Below are 16,034 nucleotides of genomic sequence, written 5' to 3'. Positions count from 1 at the left end.
TATGATTAACAAATATAAAGGCTGAAAAATATGCAAGTTGTTTTGATACATTTTAAGTGATGATATTTTTGATTAAAAATGCAGGTTATTTAAATATTCAAGAACGTGTCATCTAACAAATCAATGTCATACTTGATCCATTATTACACTAATCTTAGTTTTCTTCGTCAATAAGCAGCCAAACATTTTTTTGGATGAATCTCACAAACAAATGATCAGGTCATATTTCAATTTAAAACAAAAAACCCAATGTACAGTATATTTTGCATAAAGAAAATTAAGGTTTTTTTTACATTATTTTCAAGACAATTAAACATTTCTCCCTCCCAAAAAACCCATTCTCATTACTGTAACGTAGAAAAACTGCTAATCCTGTCTCAATTATTATTATTTTTATTAAAATCAACATGAATTCAATCTAGTTCAGCAAATACCACCTTGATGTACAGGTGCATCTTAAAAAAATTGAATATCATGGAAAAGGTCTTTATTTTTTTTAATTCAAAAAAGTTAACTTTCTTTTATTCTAGATTCATTGCACACAAACTGAACATTTTTCAAGAGTTTTCTTTGTTTTAATTCTGATGGTTACAGCTTACAGCTTATTTACAAAACAGAAATATTCAAGATCTCCAAAGTAGGTTTAATTATGCACTCAATACTTGGTTGGGGCTCCTTTTGCACGAATTACTGCTTCAGTGTGGCATGGCATGGAGGCAATCAGCCTGTGGCACTGCTGAGGCGTTATTGACGCCCAGGTCGCTTTGATAGCGGCCTTCAGCTCGTCTGTATTGGCTGGCCAATCAAGCACAGTAATATCATGGTCAGCAAAGCACTTGGAAATGGTTTTGGCACTGTGGGCAGGTGCTAAAGTCCTGCTGGAAAAGTAAATCAGCATCTCCATAAAGCTTGTCAGAAGATGGAAGCATAAAGTGCTCCAAAATCTCCTGGTAGACGGACCTGCATTGACTTTGGACTTGATAAAGGAAAGGAAAGGAAATGAAAGTGGTGTGTAGCCAAGTATGGTGACCCATACTCAGAATTTGTGCTCTGCATTTAACCCATCCAAGTAGGGCTGTATACCTTGGAGAACCTGGCGATACGATACATACCTCGATACACAGGTCACGATTCGATACATACCTCGATACAGAGCTGTCTCGATACGATTTGATACAATGTGACACGATTCGATACGATTCAATAAAAATACATGGGCCAGAGCCAATTAGTTAATGCTGAACACATTTACTCAACAAACAGAACTCTGCATTTTTCTTCAATTTAATGAAGACAAAAGTGCATTATAACAAAGTGCATTTTGCTTAAATATTTGCAACTTTAAGTGCTCTGATTAATTGTACACAAATTGTATTAATCTGGAAATTACCACAAGTCAACATTTAACTTTCCAAGGGTACAGTCTGAGCTCACACAAGCACAAAATCTTCTTCTTATTATTCTTAACTTCTTATTAAATGTTCTTATAATTCTTTTTTGTGACACCATGTACTGCCATAACATATTTCACTATGAAATCACTTAAATGCTACATCTTGCTTTAACATTTTCCATGAGTTTTTTTGAAACTCGCGGGCGCCGCTGCGCCCCCTAATGGCTGGGCGGAGTATCGATACTAAGGGCTAGAATATCGATACTGTATCTTTTTTTATTATATCGGTATGTATCTAAGAATCGATATTTTGAGCACACCCCTACATCCAAGTGTACACACAGTAGTGAACATACACCCGGAGCAGTGGGCAGCCATGCTGCAGCACCCGGGGAGCAGTTGGGGGTTCGGTGCCTTGCTCAAGGGTCTCACCTCAGTCGTGGTATTGAGGGTGGAGTGGTTATTCACCCCCCTCTTTGTGAAGCTCTCCCAAGTGTTTGAATCAGCTTGCTGGACAGTATTCTCAAGTTTGCGGTCATCCCTGTTGCTTGTGCACCTTTTCCTACCCAATTTCTTCCTTCCAGTCAACTTTTCATTTAATATGCTTTGATACAGCACTCTGTGAACAGCCACAGCTTTCAGTAATGACCTTCTGTGACTTACCCTCTTTGTGGAGGGTGTCATTGATTGTCTTCTGGATCATTGCCAAGTCAGCAGTGTTCCCCATTATTGTGGTTTCAAAGAACAAGAGATACCCGGAATGTATACTGTAGGGATGGTCATGTAATAAAACTCAAATGTAAATATTCTAATATCTTGAGATTCTGGATTTTTACGGAAGTTCTAAGCGGCCATGCATTATTATAATTTTTCTGTCTTGTTTTCTCGACATAACGAAAGTTGTTTTGTCGTTATCACGACTTAATTTTCTCTGTGTATTCGGCATGAGAAAATGCTATAGAAGCAGCATCATTGCAGCATCATGGATGATCGTATTCGCTTTTACTTTGATCAGGGACTCACTCAAACTGAAATAATAAAAATAAAAATATGGTATAAGTACCATCCCAAATATTGAAGGTGTTGTGTGTGTGACCGACTACATTGATCCATGATAGAATACTTGTCATGCATATTCATACTCGGACATTTTAGCTCTGTGTCTGTCAGTGATTGACGACTTACGTACACATAAGTGTTCGACACTTGAGAAGGAGGCTGTCGGGTCTGCAACTTTATCGTCGAAGACAATATAGCGACCCTGATTTTCTCACGATAGCTACAATTACGTCGTGAGAAAACGGTTTTTAGGTTGAGATCAACAACTTTCGTTATGTCCAGGTAACCACAAAACAAATTTCGTTATGTCGAGATCACAAGAAAATTAAGTCGTGATAACGACAAAACAACTTTCATTATGTTGTGATCACGAGAAAACAAGACAGAAAAATTACAATAATGCATGGCCTGCATTTTTCACTTTCATAAGATGTAAGCTCTAATCATCAACTAAAACAAAAAAACTTTTGAAATGTTTTACTTTACATGTAATGAAATCTAGAATATATGAAAGTTTCACTTTTTGAAATAAGTTACAATAATAAATAATAATAAACTTTATTATTCTATTATAAAAATAATTGTTATTCTATAATTTTTTTTAGATGCACCTGTATACTTTATACATTATACAGTTACTTTTGTACTTTACAAATATAATTTAATATCATATAATAATTTTCCCCCATTACAGTAATGAGAATTTTTTAATGTCATGAAAATGTCACAAAGAAAAAAAATTAAATGAATGGAATTTAAAAAACTCTATATTGCAACTATTACAAATATTCCAGAACATCTACACAGAAGTACAAGACACTTTCCACTTACTTCATGAGGTCTACAGCTGATCTACATAGTATTTCCAAACAATAAAAAATGCATTTTAAACAATGTGCATATATGCAGTTCGTAGACTATAAAAGATTGCCTGCAAGTTGCATTTATGCCTATTGTTCAGTATGCACTTTATGTGTCTGGAACATATTTAAACTAGTCCAATCTGTACACTTAAAACACTTAGAGCCGGCCAGAGAGCACTTGGCTGGTATTTTGAGAGTACAAATATGCAGCACTTGAACTTGAAGTGTGTATGCAAATGTAATCCCGTTTAATTGCAGGGCAAAAGATTCTCTTAAAGGGTTTTTCTCTTATACTCAAGTCAAAAGTGTTTTGTTGGTTCTGGAACTTCAACCTGAGTGGTCTGGGATGTTCAACAGGAAGGTTTTTGTGTTCTGCATGCATGCATGATATGATATAGTAACCACAAAGCATGAAAAAAATTACTCTATTTGCAAATATGTCAAGGCAAACACTTCATGCATTCTCAAATGTGCCATTCTGCAATTTATAATGCAACATTAGACATCTGAAGTAGCTCATTCACAGATCTTTTCTATTTCACAATGTGTATGTTAGACTATTGCTTGCCTGACAGGAGTTTTGAAGTTTTCCAATACTGAACACTATTATTAATTACAAGATAGACAGAATTTTTTATTTACTTTTTATTGTATTGTGTTTAACTTTAGTTTATAGCTACACGAGTCAAGATATCCCATTTAGGTGGCTGCATCAAAAGTGATTTTATATACATGAAAATCATATCAATAATAAAAGTAAAGTGTATACTATGTTTCAAATAACTTATTAGGGCTGTGCAATTAATTGCATGTGATTGTCATGTGCATCTCATCAGTAAAGTCAGTTCCGTGATTAGTATTAAATCTCCATCACCTGCTTTCAGATGGAGCAGAAGTTAATAAACAGAGCCGTAGTTCACTGACAAGCTAGGCAATATCGCGTTCATTATCGAAAGGTCATTAACTGCCGCTCCATCTGAAAGCAGGTGATGGAGATTTAATACTAATCCCGGAACCGGCTTTACTGATGAGATACACATGACAATTGCATGCGATTAATTGCACAGCCCTAGTCCAAATGTGTATGAAATGTTCCAAAGTCATTCAGCGTAACATATATATTACTGTAAAATGAAACAACATACTTTTTCTGACAAAAAGTGATTATTCTAAATGTATCATTTCGATTTATATTTCAAATTATACTATATTTTCTCAATTTTATTAGTACCTTAAAGATATATATTAGTACCCAAAATGTAAATATTAGCCACATATCGGCCCATTGACATCTTTTGTATACTTTTTCTTAGAGTGATGTTTCAATCAGTATCCCTAAGGGTCTGTGGGACCTAGTTGGATTTCAACCCCATTTAAAATAAATAATAATAACTATGTAGACCACTTAAAGTCATGAAATAATTATATAAAAAAAAGTGTCTTATATACAATTAAAGAATATTCGTTTGAGATTACAGAATGAATTACTGACATTCAAACTGAATTTGATTCACAGATAAGATTCATCAGATTCGTATTGATATTTTCAGCACTGTTTCCCGTCCTGAACACTTGCTTACCAGCAGGCTCAGGTCTCACGAAACTGTCTTGTCGTCCTGGGCACAAGTTGTTCAGATGGTTCATAATAGAGAAATATTTCAAAGATCCCCCTCCACATCCATTTCCAAGTAACAAAGCTAGAGTGCTAGTGATTATCAATCCCTAGCCCAGGATTAATGTGCATTTCAACACCTTCCATGACAAAACATACTGACTGAAACTGAACCACTCCAGGAACAAACCTCAGCATACCCCGGCATTAGTATTTCAGTCTTTTTCACACTGACCAAAAACTGTTTGAACAAGCATAATATAATTAGAGCCTCACATAATTATGGCTAATTCTGTGGTCACAACTGTCAGAATTGTTTCCTAAGCAAAATACAACAGGTATAACTCATCTGTAATGTGAGAAACTGACTGTTTTCCATGCGAAAAAGGTTTGTTTTGTGAAATTGCTCTTTGAATTTAATTAGAGAATCACTCATATTTCAATATAAAACACTGTGTGTTTGCTGATATCTACAAACATCGTCACATTTGTTGAGATATTCCCTGTAATAGTCCAATATAGTCCTAACACTAAAAATAACTTGTTATTAATACTGAAAAACAAGAAAGACTAGATTCATTTGTTTAAAGAAATCATCAGATAGGCTTACAACTGATTCCAAAAGACAAAAGATCCAATTTCACCGGAAACTATTTTAGCACTGGAAACAGGTTTGCAAAGGCTAGATCGTCTAAGAGTACAAATCAATTTCAGTCAGTTGCCATTCCCAGCCAACAAGCACCATCAGATTAACCCTTGATCAAAGAAAAGGAAAATCAGACAATAAAATAACAAATTCCCTCAAAGAAACATTTCATTTTAAATGGTACCTATTGAGATCAAAATGTTTTTTTTTGCAATTTCCTTTTCATTTATGTAAACATTTATCGAGCCCCAATACAGATCATTTTTCCTGCTCAATTCTGAGTGGCTGGTACAGTAAAGACTAATGTAGCTGCATTAACAGGAAAGCTTTGAGGGAAAGACGAAGCAGCAAAAGGATACAGTGTTTAAGTCCAGACTAACTTTCTGCTTTGTTTTGCTCCAAGGTTTCAGCCTATTGATAATCAGTAAGCAGCAGGGATGGGAATAGTAAGGAAACTAACGATTCTGGCTCTGATTCAGATTCCACTTAAAGATTCTGGTTCTTTGAGGATTGCTCTAACAATTCTTTCAGGTTTTCTGAATAATCACTATTTAGGAAGCAGTTCTTTCAATTGCAACCAATTGCATTAAGGGCCTTCAGCAGCCTGTCGTCAAATGAGTTCAGATATACACCAGGGTTGTGACGGTGAGGACATTTTGAGTTTGAGTTTTCCCTCTTTTCCTTGCTTTCCTTCGGTTTTAAATAGCCTGTAAGCGCAGTGCGCATTTGACTTTTACTTTCAAATTAGCGGCAATTCGGCGTCAAGCAGTTTGAGGGAAAAACTGACAAGCCATTGTCATACTCATATCTGATCCCTCTGCAAATGGCAAAGCCACATACTCAAAATGCTGAGAGCACAAGACAAGCATGAGCACTCTTAAAGAAATAGTTCACCCAAAAATAAAACTTTTGCTGAAAATCTACCCACCATCAGGCCAGATTTGGAGAAATGTAGCATTATATCACTTGCTCACCAATGGATCCTCTGCAGTGAATGGGTGCCGTTAGAATTATGGCTCGTTTCCACTGAGCAGTACGGGTCAATATAGTACCGTACGGTTCGGGACTGAACACCCTGATCCAGCTGGCGTTTCCACCGCCAACAGTACCCTTACTTGATAAAGATCAAAAAACTCTGCCTCTTTCATGTCAGTTTTAATGAACAATAATAGGCATTATAAAAGTATAATTACAAAGTATAAGAGGCTTATATATGAAGAAATAAAGACAAAAGCAAACAATTCAGTCAAACGTATGCTACAAAGTCAGCGCTGTACTACGGTAAAGTTCAAAATAAATACTGCATATAAAGTTAAACATAACTTTGTGCTCAGTCCAAACGATATGACCAGGAACAAATAATAGATTCATGAGACCACGAGTGCCTGTTAAATAAACCCCAAACTAATTGTATCTCATGTTTAATCACTACAGAGACATCAGAGCCAGTGGCAAATGTCGGAAGGACTAGCCGAGCGCAAGGCTGCTCTAGGTCGGATACATGAGCGCCCAGTGATCGCCTGGAGCTCCGAAATCAGCATAGCAAATTTTCCAAATAGGCGCTATCTTAATCAATAAACCACAGATTTGAGTTTAAACAACTACATTCCCGCCTGAAAAACTCTTAACACTTTTTTATGACAGAATAACAGTAATATTTTGAAAATCACGCAGGTTTTTGGGTAATGACGTTTCACAAGTCCACAAGAACAGACAAGAAAACATATTGAGAAACGGCTATTGTCTGTGTGAAAATATAAAATTATAAAATACACTGCTATATTTTTTGTGTTTGTGCACTCTGATATAAATAAGCCCAACACTCATGGAAAGCAGAGCGGAACGAGTGAAGGAGAAGATTTATCCCCTTGTATCACGCAAAAATGACGATTCTAGTCAACCAATCAATGTTCTGCAGTGAGTTTAGCTCCACCCTTTTGGTACCCTTTGCTGTGCTAGGTACCCCAACGGAAGGGGTAGTAAAAAAAGTAGTACGGTACGGTTCGCTATTTTGGTACCATTCACAACTTCTGACAATGGAAACGGACATAATTGCGTACCGTACTGAACCGTATCTCTTGGTGGAAACGAGCCAAACAGCTGATAAAAACATCACACCACTCCAGTCTATCAAATAACATCTTGTGAAGCCAAAAGCTTGTGTTTGTAAGAAGCAATTCAGTTAAGGCATTTTAACTTTAAACTGTTACATCTGGCCAAAATTTCAGTCCATAATCCATAATAACACTTGCTCTAGTGATAAAGACCTCTCTTGTCCTCTCATTTCAAAATCCACCAACAAATTTGTTTTGAGTGTTTCGAACTTGTTTTCTTCACAAGATGTTAATTGATGGACTGGAGTGGAGTGAATTATTTGTGGATTATTGTGATGTTTTTATCAGCTGTTTGGACTCTCATTCTGACGGCACCCATTCACTGCAGAGTGAGCAAGTGATGTAGTGCTACATTTCTCCAAACATTTCTGTTCTGATGAAGAAACAAACTCATCTTCATCTTGGATGGGCTGAGGGTGAGGACATTTTCAGCAAATTTTCATTTTTGGGTGAACTACTCCTTTAAGTTGTTCTGAGAGACATAATACTGGAATTTCTAACTTCAATACAATGCCTTGAATAATATAGATAATCAATACCATTTTCGATTACACACAGAAAAATTGCCACATTAAGAGAATAAAATTGGGCAGCGATTAATCAATAATTGAAAGAGTTAAACCCTTGAACGGTTGTTTTAGTGAAAATGTTTAAAGTTTCTGTGACAGCAGGTTTACAAACGGTTCTCATTCTAAATCTAGCAAAATGCTGTAATCACACAAAAATGTTGGAATTTACGCACATGTAAAATTCAAGCGTAACTAGAGAATATTTGCTTTTCTAATCTCATTTAACCATCTTAAATCCATGTGTGAGAAGGTTTTGGGCATTTCGTCTTTACCTGTACCAACCACATCAGTAAGCTGGATTGAGGGCCCCGAAAGCAGCAAATCCTGAGAGTCAGACAGTTACTTGCCTGTGTTGGAGCGCCGTCGGATGCCAAAGTCCCAGCTGGAAGTGATGTCGACAGACTGAGAGAGATCGCAGGTCTGGCCGTCCCCTCCACCGCTGCTATCCCCAAACGAACCCCCGGACGAGCCTCCGCCAGCAGACGCTGCAGACGAATGGCACTTCTCCAGATCCACGTCGTGGTCGATCAGGACCATCTCGCACATCCCGGTGTCATCACTGGTTACGTGCGACTGACGGATGTGGGCCAGGATGATGGCTGGGTTGTCCAGGAAAGCCATTCTGAGCACCAGCCCCTCGCCCCTCTGTCACGCTCCGGTTCTCTGTCCGGATGTGCCGACCCTCAGTCGGAGTTAGAGGCTGAAGATTGCTCAGCGATGCAGCGTCTTCTTTTCCTTCTTTTTGGGGTTATTTTCTCCTCTCCATGGTTGGACATGGATGCCTGCCTGCAGAGTAACACAGACCAGAAGTTTAATTATTAAGCCACAAATATCATACGAAGACTTGACTTGAGTAATATATATTCACCCTATTAAAGCCTACAGTATCATACATCTTCCTGAAAATTCTGCTGTTCACAATCTACTACATGCCATCTTTCGTTCGATTGATAGTTTATTATTTTTAGTAATTAAAAGCATGTAAAAACACCTTCATCTTGTGGTTCAAGACTTTTTGTTGTGAAATCTGCAAAAATAACTTTTATATTGTTAGTATTTCAATATGAACACTTACTGGACTGAAGCAACTTAGTTTTACTTGATTATCCAAACATCTTTTTTTTCTTTTTTAGAAAAATCAAGTTCACGAGTGAGTATCAAATATGATCGTCAGGCTTTTGAGTAACATTTTTGTTCATCTTTCAATCATTATTGTATTGCATTGCATTATATGTTTTGAAACTACAGAGCTTTGATCATAAAATCAAGATTTTATATATCATCTTAGGATATTATTGAGAGATACAGAGTGACAATTGACATTTATATGCATTATAAGTCTTCTGTAATATTGTTCTAATATTCTGGCTGATATACAAGCGATCTGAATGACATTTTTAGCCATATAAATAACAACATCTGCAACAAATAAAACATTTCTGCTCAGTAAACTGCAAAAAAGTTACGAATTTCAGTAAACTGTTCCATTTTTAAACATTATTTCATATAACAGGCTTATATATATATATATATATATATATATATATATATATATATATATATATAATTTAAATAGATATATACATTAAAATTAATATTTGCTATCCATTCACATCACATCTTACAAAAAGTCCAACTAAAATCATTCATTCAACAAGTTTAGGACAAAAATCACGAGGGACACACACAGGTGGGTAAACCAGTTATCCAGGCTCTATTATTGTTCTTATGAGGATGTTTATGATATAAACACACAGTTAAGCAAACACACACACAGTTGGTTAGTTACTAACTAGACACTAACTTAACTGTCATGATCGCTCCTGTCACCGGAAACCAAAACAACAACCTAACTAACTAGACTAGGACATAAGCAGGGACGCCCATACCATATTGTTACACCACATGTTAAAACGTTTTCAAAATCTTGATTTGTAAACAAAATGACAAATGGTGATGCTAATATGCTAATTAGCCAGCAAACTAACTATTTCTGATCAATAACCACATTAACTGCATTCGTTTTGAGGGCGAGCTGGTCACAAATGTACTCTCGTTGCTGTCTAAAATGAATAAGATTACATTTGAATAATATTTTGGATGAAACACACGTAAGTAAGAGCTGTGGTGAACGCGCTAGCCAGGCCCTGCTAATGCTCGTGCTAATCTGCTCGATAAGCCTCAAACACAAGCGCATCATTACCTTCATTCATGCCAATAACAGCGGCTCAAACCATCACAGACGCGCCGTACCGTCTGAGCGAGGGACTGTCTGTACTGTCTCATTTCATAATTATGGAGATATCGTCCCAAAAACCTGAATAAATGTATCTGTTTACTCTATTGTTCCTGTGTTGGTGGTCCAGTAAGCTACTTCCTGCGGGTTTACCCCTCATACCGGAAGTACACCGCTCTGGGAAACACCCTCCAGCGGCCAATCAAGACTCAGAGAATGTTAAAAATAAATACAGTAGATAGACAGACAATGAGATTATTTTATTTTATTTTATTTTATTTTAATACATTGTTCCTTTAAATTTTTCTCTTTACTTCTTTATTCACATAATTTCTTTCATCAAGTGGCATTATACACATTATACAATATCTACAATTAATAACTTTGCTCTGTAAATATAACAAAGACTATCAATAAGAAATAATGGACGGAGTTAACATTTAAGAGCATGCATCAGGTTTGTAACAGTTCACAAAAATCCTACATAACATAATATAGCTTTATATCTTATGATTCAAACATTTTCATAGTTTGTTAAACAAACAGAAAGAGAGAAATACTGTTTGTTATGAAGTTTTTAAATAATATGAAATTTCTCAACATGCCAGATACACTATTTACATTAGACCTTGCAAAATCATGGTGTAATAGGGAAAAAATAGAATATTATGTTACTAAATTAAAGAATTCTCGCACCATTGTAAATGCAATAGTTTTTTTTTCTGTAGTTTAAAACTGAAAATGAGCCATTTTACAACAAGGAAAATGACTTTTGCTGATGCGCTCGATTTAATCAGACTGATTCAGTCATACATGATATCTTTGACTGGTATAAAACCTTAGATGTTACCACAGTATGCTTTTTAATTGCACAACTAACATTATTTATTTATTTGTTTGTTTGTGTGTTTGTTTGTTTTTAGTGCATATACAAATTTATATATATGATTGTTTATTATGTTTTTATGATGATGATGAAATCAAATTTATTGCACCATGGATGCAACGGTAAAAAAAGTTATAATATAAAAAAACAAAAAAAAAACAAATGAAAATGAAAATGTGCAGTAGTTACTGTAATGATCAGAAAATTTGATTAGACTGCCTGTTTACAATGCTACTGCTTAAATGTATTTGTTTGTTTTAATTTGTATGCTTATGTATGTCCACCTACTTGTTTATTAATTTATTATGTAGTTATTTATAATTTTGTGTTTGACCTAAACAGATCTATAAAAAATATTAGTTTAAACTGTTGCAGTTCAATTGATTCAGTCATATTGATTCAGATCATTTAGATGTTTTCACATGAAGCATATTTTTGAGCTTACCTCACAAAACATTTTAAATGAATTTATATGCTTGTTTTACCTATTTATTTCTTGGCAATGACATTATTTATTTATTTGCTTGCTTGCTTGTTTGTCTGTTTGTTTGACACAAGTCTGCAGCATATGACACTGTAGGATATAGAATATTTTCTGCATTGTTCATATAATTAAACATCAACTTTGTTTGTTCTAAATAAACACTGACTATATTTCAGGTCGGGGTAAATTGTGTTTTATAATTTTGCATTTCTGTAGACCATATTTTAAATTTATATTATATTTTAAAAAATAGTTTCTATTTCTTTAAAAAATATTATTTAATATTATTTACATGCAGTCTTTTAGATGCTTGCCATTTTAGGTGTTTTATATATTTTTTATTTTGTATTGTATTATTTTATTTATTTAATATTTTTGCATGCTATCCTTGTACATTTTTACTGTTTTCTGAACTTATTATTTTTTTCATAAGTGTGTTATGTTCACATTTCGCTGAACAGCTTGTAATAGGCTGTTTAATAACACCGTGTGACAACTTACCCCATATAGTATATCCCTCTATAGGATGTGTGGGGTGTTATTTTATTTATTTTGTTCCTAGAAAGCAACAGTGCAATGTTCAGATGCTAAAAAGGTTTCAGTAGCGAATCAAAACCACATTGATAAATATTCACCGGAGTTTAAAAATGTGTCGTGCGAAGCTGCGTATTAATAAATCCTTACTAAGTTGTATTAACATGGACAGTAATATGAAGAGTCGTTTTAAATCTAACTTTGCCTGAGCCTCGTCCAGACTCTTGACATATAAATGTATGTAATGGTGAGCACAGATGCACACTTGCAGACCCCGGGTGGGCGGAGCCGCCTGTCTGCACGCTCTTGTGCAACACTGGGAACATCATCAGGAGGAGCTGCTGCGCTCGAGACGCACACAGGATATTCTCACAACCCATTACATCTGCTGTAGATCATCCAGAAGAGCGCGAGGCGCGTTTAACAACCTGTCTGCGTTATTGCACAGCTCAACAACAGGAAGAAAGAACACTGGAAAACCAATGGTTTACTGCAGCTTTTATGCATCCCATTTTTACCACCAATTTATTTTCTACTCGAGGATGAGAATCAAACAGAGGGGGATTTTCTGAAGTTTTGCACTGGACTGCATGGGATAATAGTGTGAAGAAACAGTGCAACGAGGTAAATGACAAACAGTAAAAGCATCAAAGTGCACTAGACTGTTTCTGATTCTGGCATCAGTGGATCGTTTTATTAAAGCACTTTTTGTTTTCGCGCACTTGGGACTCTTGCGCATCCGTCATTTCCATTGCATTGATTGAGGACGGCATCAACATCTCGCTTGTGTGGATTTTAAAAGACACCAGAGCTCTTTGAGGTGGAGGATGGAGGAGAGTCATCTGATGCAGACCCTGGGCGGCGTGACCCTCGCCGGACACCCGGTGGCTTTACCGGTGCCTCACGACGGAACCGACGCCAGAAACAAGCAGGACATCGGAGACATTCTGCATCAGATCATGACCATCACCGACCAGAGCCTGGACGAGGCGCAGGCAAAGTTAGTTTTACAATTACACTTTACAATGCTGTCCATGGTAGCGCAATTTATTAACAATAAGGTGTATTCACGAGCAGCTTCTCATAACACACTTTTTACTCCGGCGAATATTTATCATTGTGGTTTTAAACGTCCATTTCCACAGTCTTGAATACCAAAAAAAAAAAAAAAACTACTTAGCATATTACAAAACAACTCGGTAAACAGCAAAAAATGTAAAAGGTAACATGCAAAAATCTAAAAAATAAAATACAATAATAATAATAATTATATCGTAATAATGTAAAATAAATGAAAACAATATGTAAAAATAAATAATATTTTTAAAATACATAATACAACAAAACAATGCATGTGAAGAATTAAATTATAATATTACAAAATTATTATATTAAAAATATAAAAAATACAAATAAAAAAAATATTTAAAATATATTGACATAAACACAACAAAACAATCCATAAAACAGCAAATAAATGTAAAAGGTGACATGCAAAAACATATTTGAAAAAATATAATATTATAATAATGTAATATTACATAATATTACAAAAATATAAAAATAAATATACATATAAAATATATAAAAAAAATGTTTAAAAAGATGGCCTACAGAAATTTTCAATGATAAAACATAACTTACCCCAACCTGAAAAATAGTCAGTTTTTTTATTTAGAACAAACAAAAACATTATTTGCTGTTAAAATATAAAAGCATGAACTCCATTATGTGCTGTATGTCTCAATAAGTTGGTGATTAATTATATTAACAATGTAGAAAATACTCCATAGCTTATACTGTGTCATTTGTTGCAGACTGTCTCTTGTGTAGAGATCAATGCACCATAATACATTTACTACATTGATGTTGGTTTAAACATAACAATATGGTTTTATATAAATGTCTTTAAAACAATTAGAGAAAAGTACTCCATAAATGCATATGAAACATAACAATGTTAGTTTCCTAATGAGAAACACTGGCTGAACTTGCATGGTGCTGTGAGGTGCAATCAGGTGGAATCAAGACGATAGATTTAGTTGCACAGCAGCGGAGCTATGAATGTGAAACTCTGTGTTAATGGCATGTATGAATGATCAATTATTCTGTATCCTTCCTGTTTTTCCTTGAAAGAAAGCATGGGCTGAACTGTCACAGGATGAAACCGGCTCTGTTCAGCGTGCTCTGTGAAATCAAAGAGAAAACAGGTAAGTGCTCCTTTATGCCCCACATAATACGCTGCCATAATACACCTGCACGGATGATGCTCTTCAATACAGACTGCTGTTACATTCACAATAGCCACCAGCAGTCCTGCAGAAGCTCACGTTTTTTGCGGACAATAGTGTGTTTTACACTGACAGATGCTTCCTTACCAAAGTGTGAATGAGCTGTTTGTGGTGTTTTCTGATGACGTATTTTATAAAGGTGTGGATGATATCTGCAGTTCTACTCAGCAAAAATACAGTTTGATTGCATGTTAATAGAGCACTGTATACAATAAGTGGGCTGGAAATGTTTTTAATGTTTAGAGCTATATCTCTGATATCGAAACACAGAAGTTCAGAAATGTGCATCTCAGTAGATGCTGGGCCCTTAACTTTTGAATGAACAAGGCATTTCACAATTTATAGGCCAAAATGTTATTATGAGAAGCAAAGTTCACCTGATTTTAGGGAGACATATCAGATACATGGCCCAAATCCTATTTTTGGTGTTTAATTCTTTGCAGATGGCCCTCACTGACTTGAGTTTGGAAAAGAAAGAGAGTTTCTCATATGTCAAGATGCCTTGTTGTGTTTCTAAAAGAAGAAGATTAAATTCATTTTATAAAGGGGATTTTCTTTAAATTGAATTAACAATGCATTTTTACGCCTGGAAAGAGAAAAACACATACATTTCCATAGGCTACATTGTGCTGTAATTATGTTTGCAGAGTTGTAATTGGATTTCCAATAGATTAAACTATGCTATAGATGTAACTATAGATGCAATCTCAATTCACACCTATTCCTAAATGACAATGATTATTAACTATGTACCATCTTTATCTTTAACCTACTCACTCTACAAAAAAATGGTGCTATATAGCACTAAATGTGGTTCTTTGGCTCGTAATCATAGGGGAGCCACTTTTGGTGCTGTATAGCGGTTCTTTGGCATGACTGAGGTGCTATATAGAACCTGTTAGGCTCCTGTATGGTTCTTCAGCGGTTCTTCGTGGTTCTTTGGGGTGATTAAGGTGCTATATAGCACCACTGCCATACAAAGAACATGTTAAGCCCCTTTAAAGGTTCTTTACGAGCCAAAGAACCACTGTTGGTGCTGTTTAGCACCATTTTTGTTGAAGAAATACAATGCAATATGGCACCTCTTATGGTTCTACATAGCACCATTTGACAAAGGAGCTGTATAGCACTTTTAAAGATGGTGCTATATAGCACCAAAAGTGGTTCCCCTATGATTACGAGCCAAGAACAACTTTTAGTGCTATATATAGTTTTGTTTCAGAAAAATCTCTATTGTAAATCATCAATTTATGCAGAATTGTGCAACTTATGTCAGAAAATATCAGGCCTGGAAAGGTCAAATAGGTAAAATCAGTCATGGAAAAGTCAAATAGCTACAGTGAATAT

At 35.4% G+C, this 16,034-nt stretch overlaps 2 protein-coding genes across 3 annotated transcripts in view; one reads left to right on the top strand and one right to left on the bottom strand.

The window, feature by feature from the left end:
• Nucleotides 1–10,661, bottom strand: part of LOC306870394 (target of rapamycin complex 2 subunit MAPKAP1-like) — a 44,063-nt gene extending 33,402 nt beyond the window's left edge. The window contains exons 1-2 of the mRNA XM_079417631.1: nucleotides 10,460–10,661; nucleotides 8,604–9,042 (exon numbers count right to left, since the gene is read on the bottom strand). Of these exons, the coding sequence (XP_079273757.1) occupies nucleotides 8,604–8,877 (274 nt within the window). The 5' untranslated portion in view covers nucleotides 8,878–9,042; nucleotides 10,460–10,661. The remainder of the gene's footprint in view (nucleotides 1–8,603; nucleotides 9,043–10,459) is intronic.
• Nucleotides 10,662–12,752: 2,091 nt separating this feature from the next.
• LOC306869698 (pre-B-cell leukemia transcription factor 1-like) overlaps nucleotides 12,753–16,034 on the top strand; it is a 51,242-nt gene continuing 47,960 nt past the window's right edge. For both annotated transcript variants that reach the window (XM_079416570.1, XM_079416571.1), the window contains exons 1-2: nucleotides 12,753–13,396; nucleotides 14,533–14,606. In XM_079416570.1, coding sequence (XP_079272696.1) covers nucleotides 13,224–13,396; nucleotides 14,533–14,606 — 247 coding nt within the window. In that variant the 5' untranslated portion in view covers nucleotides 12,753–13,223. The remainder of the gene's footprint in view (nucleotides 13,397–14,532; nucleotides 14,607–16,034) is intronic.

Source organism: Barbus barbus (genome assembly GCF_936440315.1).
Source record: "Barbus barbus genome assembly, chromosome: 5".
NCBI lineage: Eukaryota > Metazoa > Chordata > Actinopteri > Cypriniformes > Cyprinidae > Barbus > Barbus barbus.
Note: the sequence above shows the minus strand (reverse complement) of the source record. Positions and strands in the feature narration are given on the sequence as shown.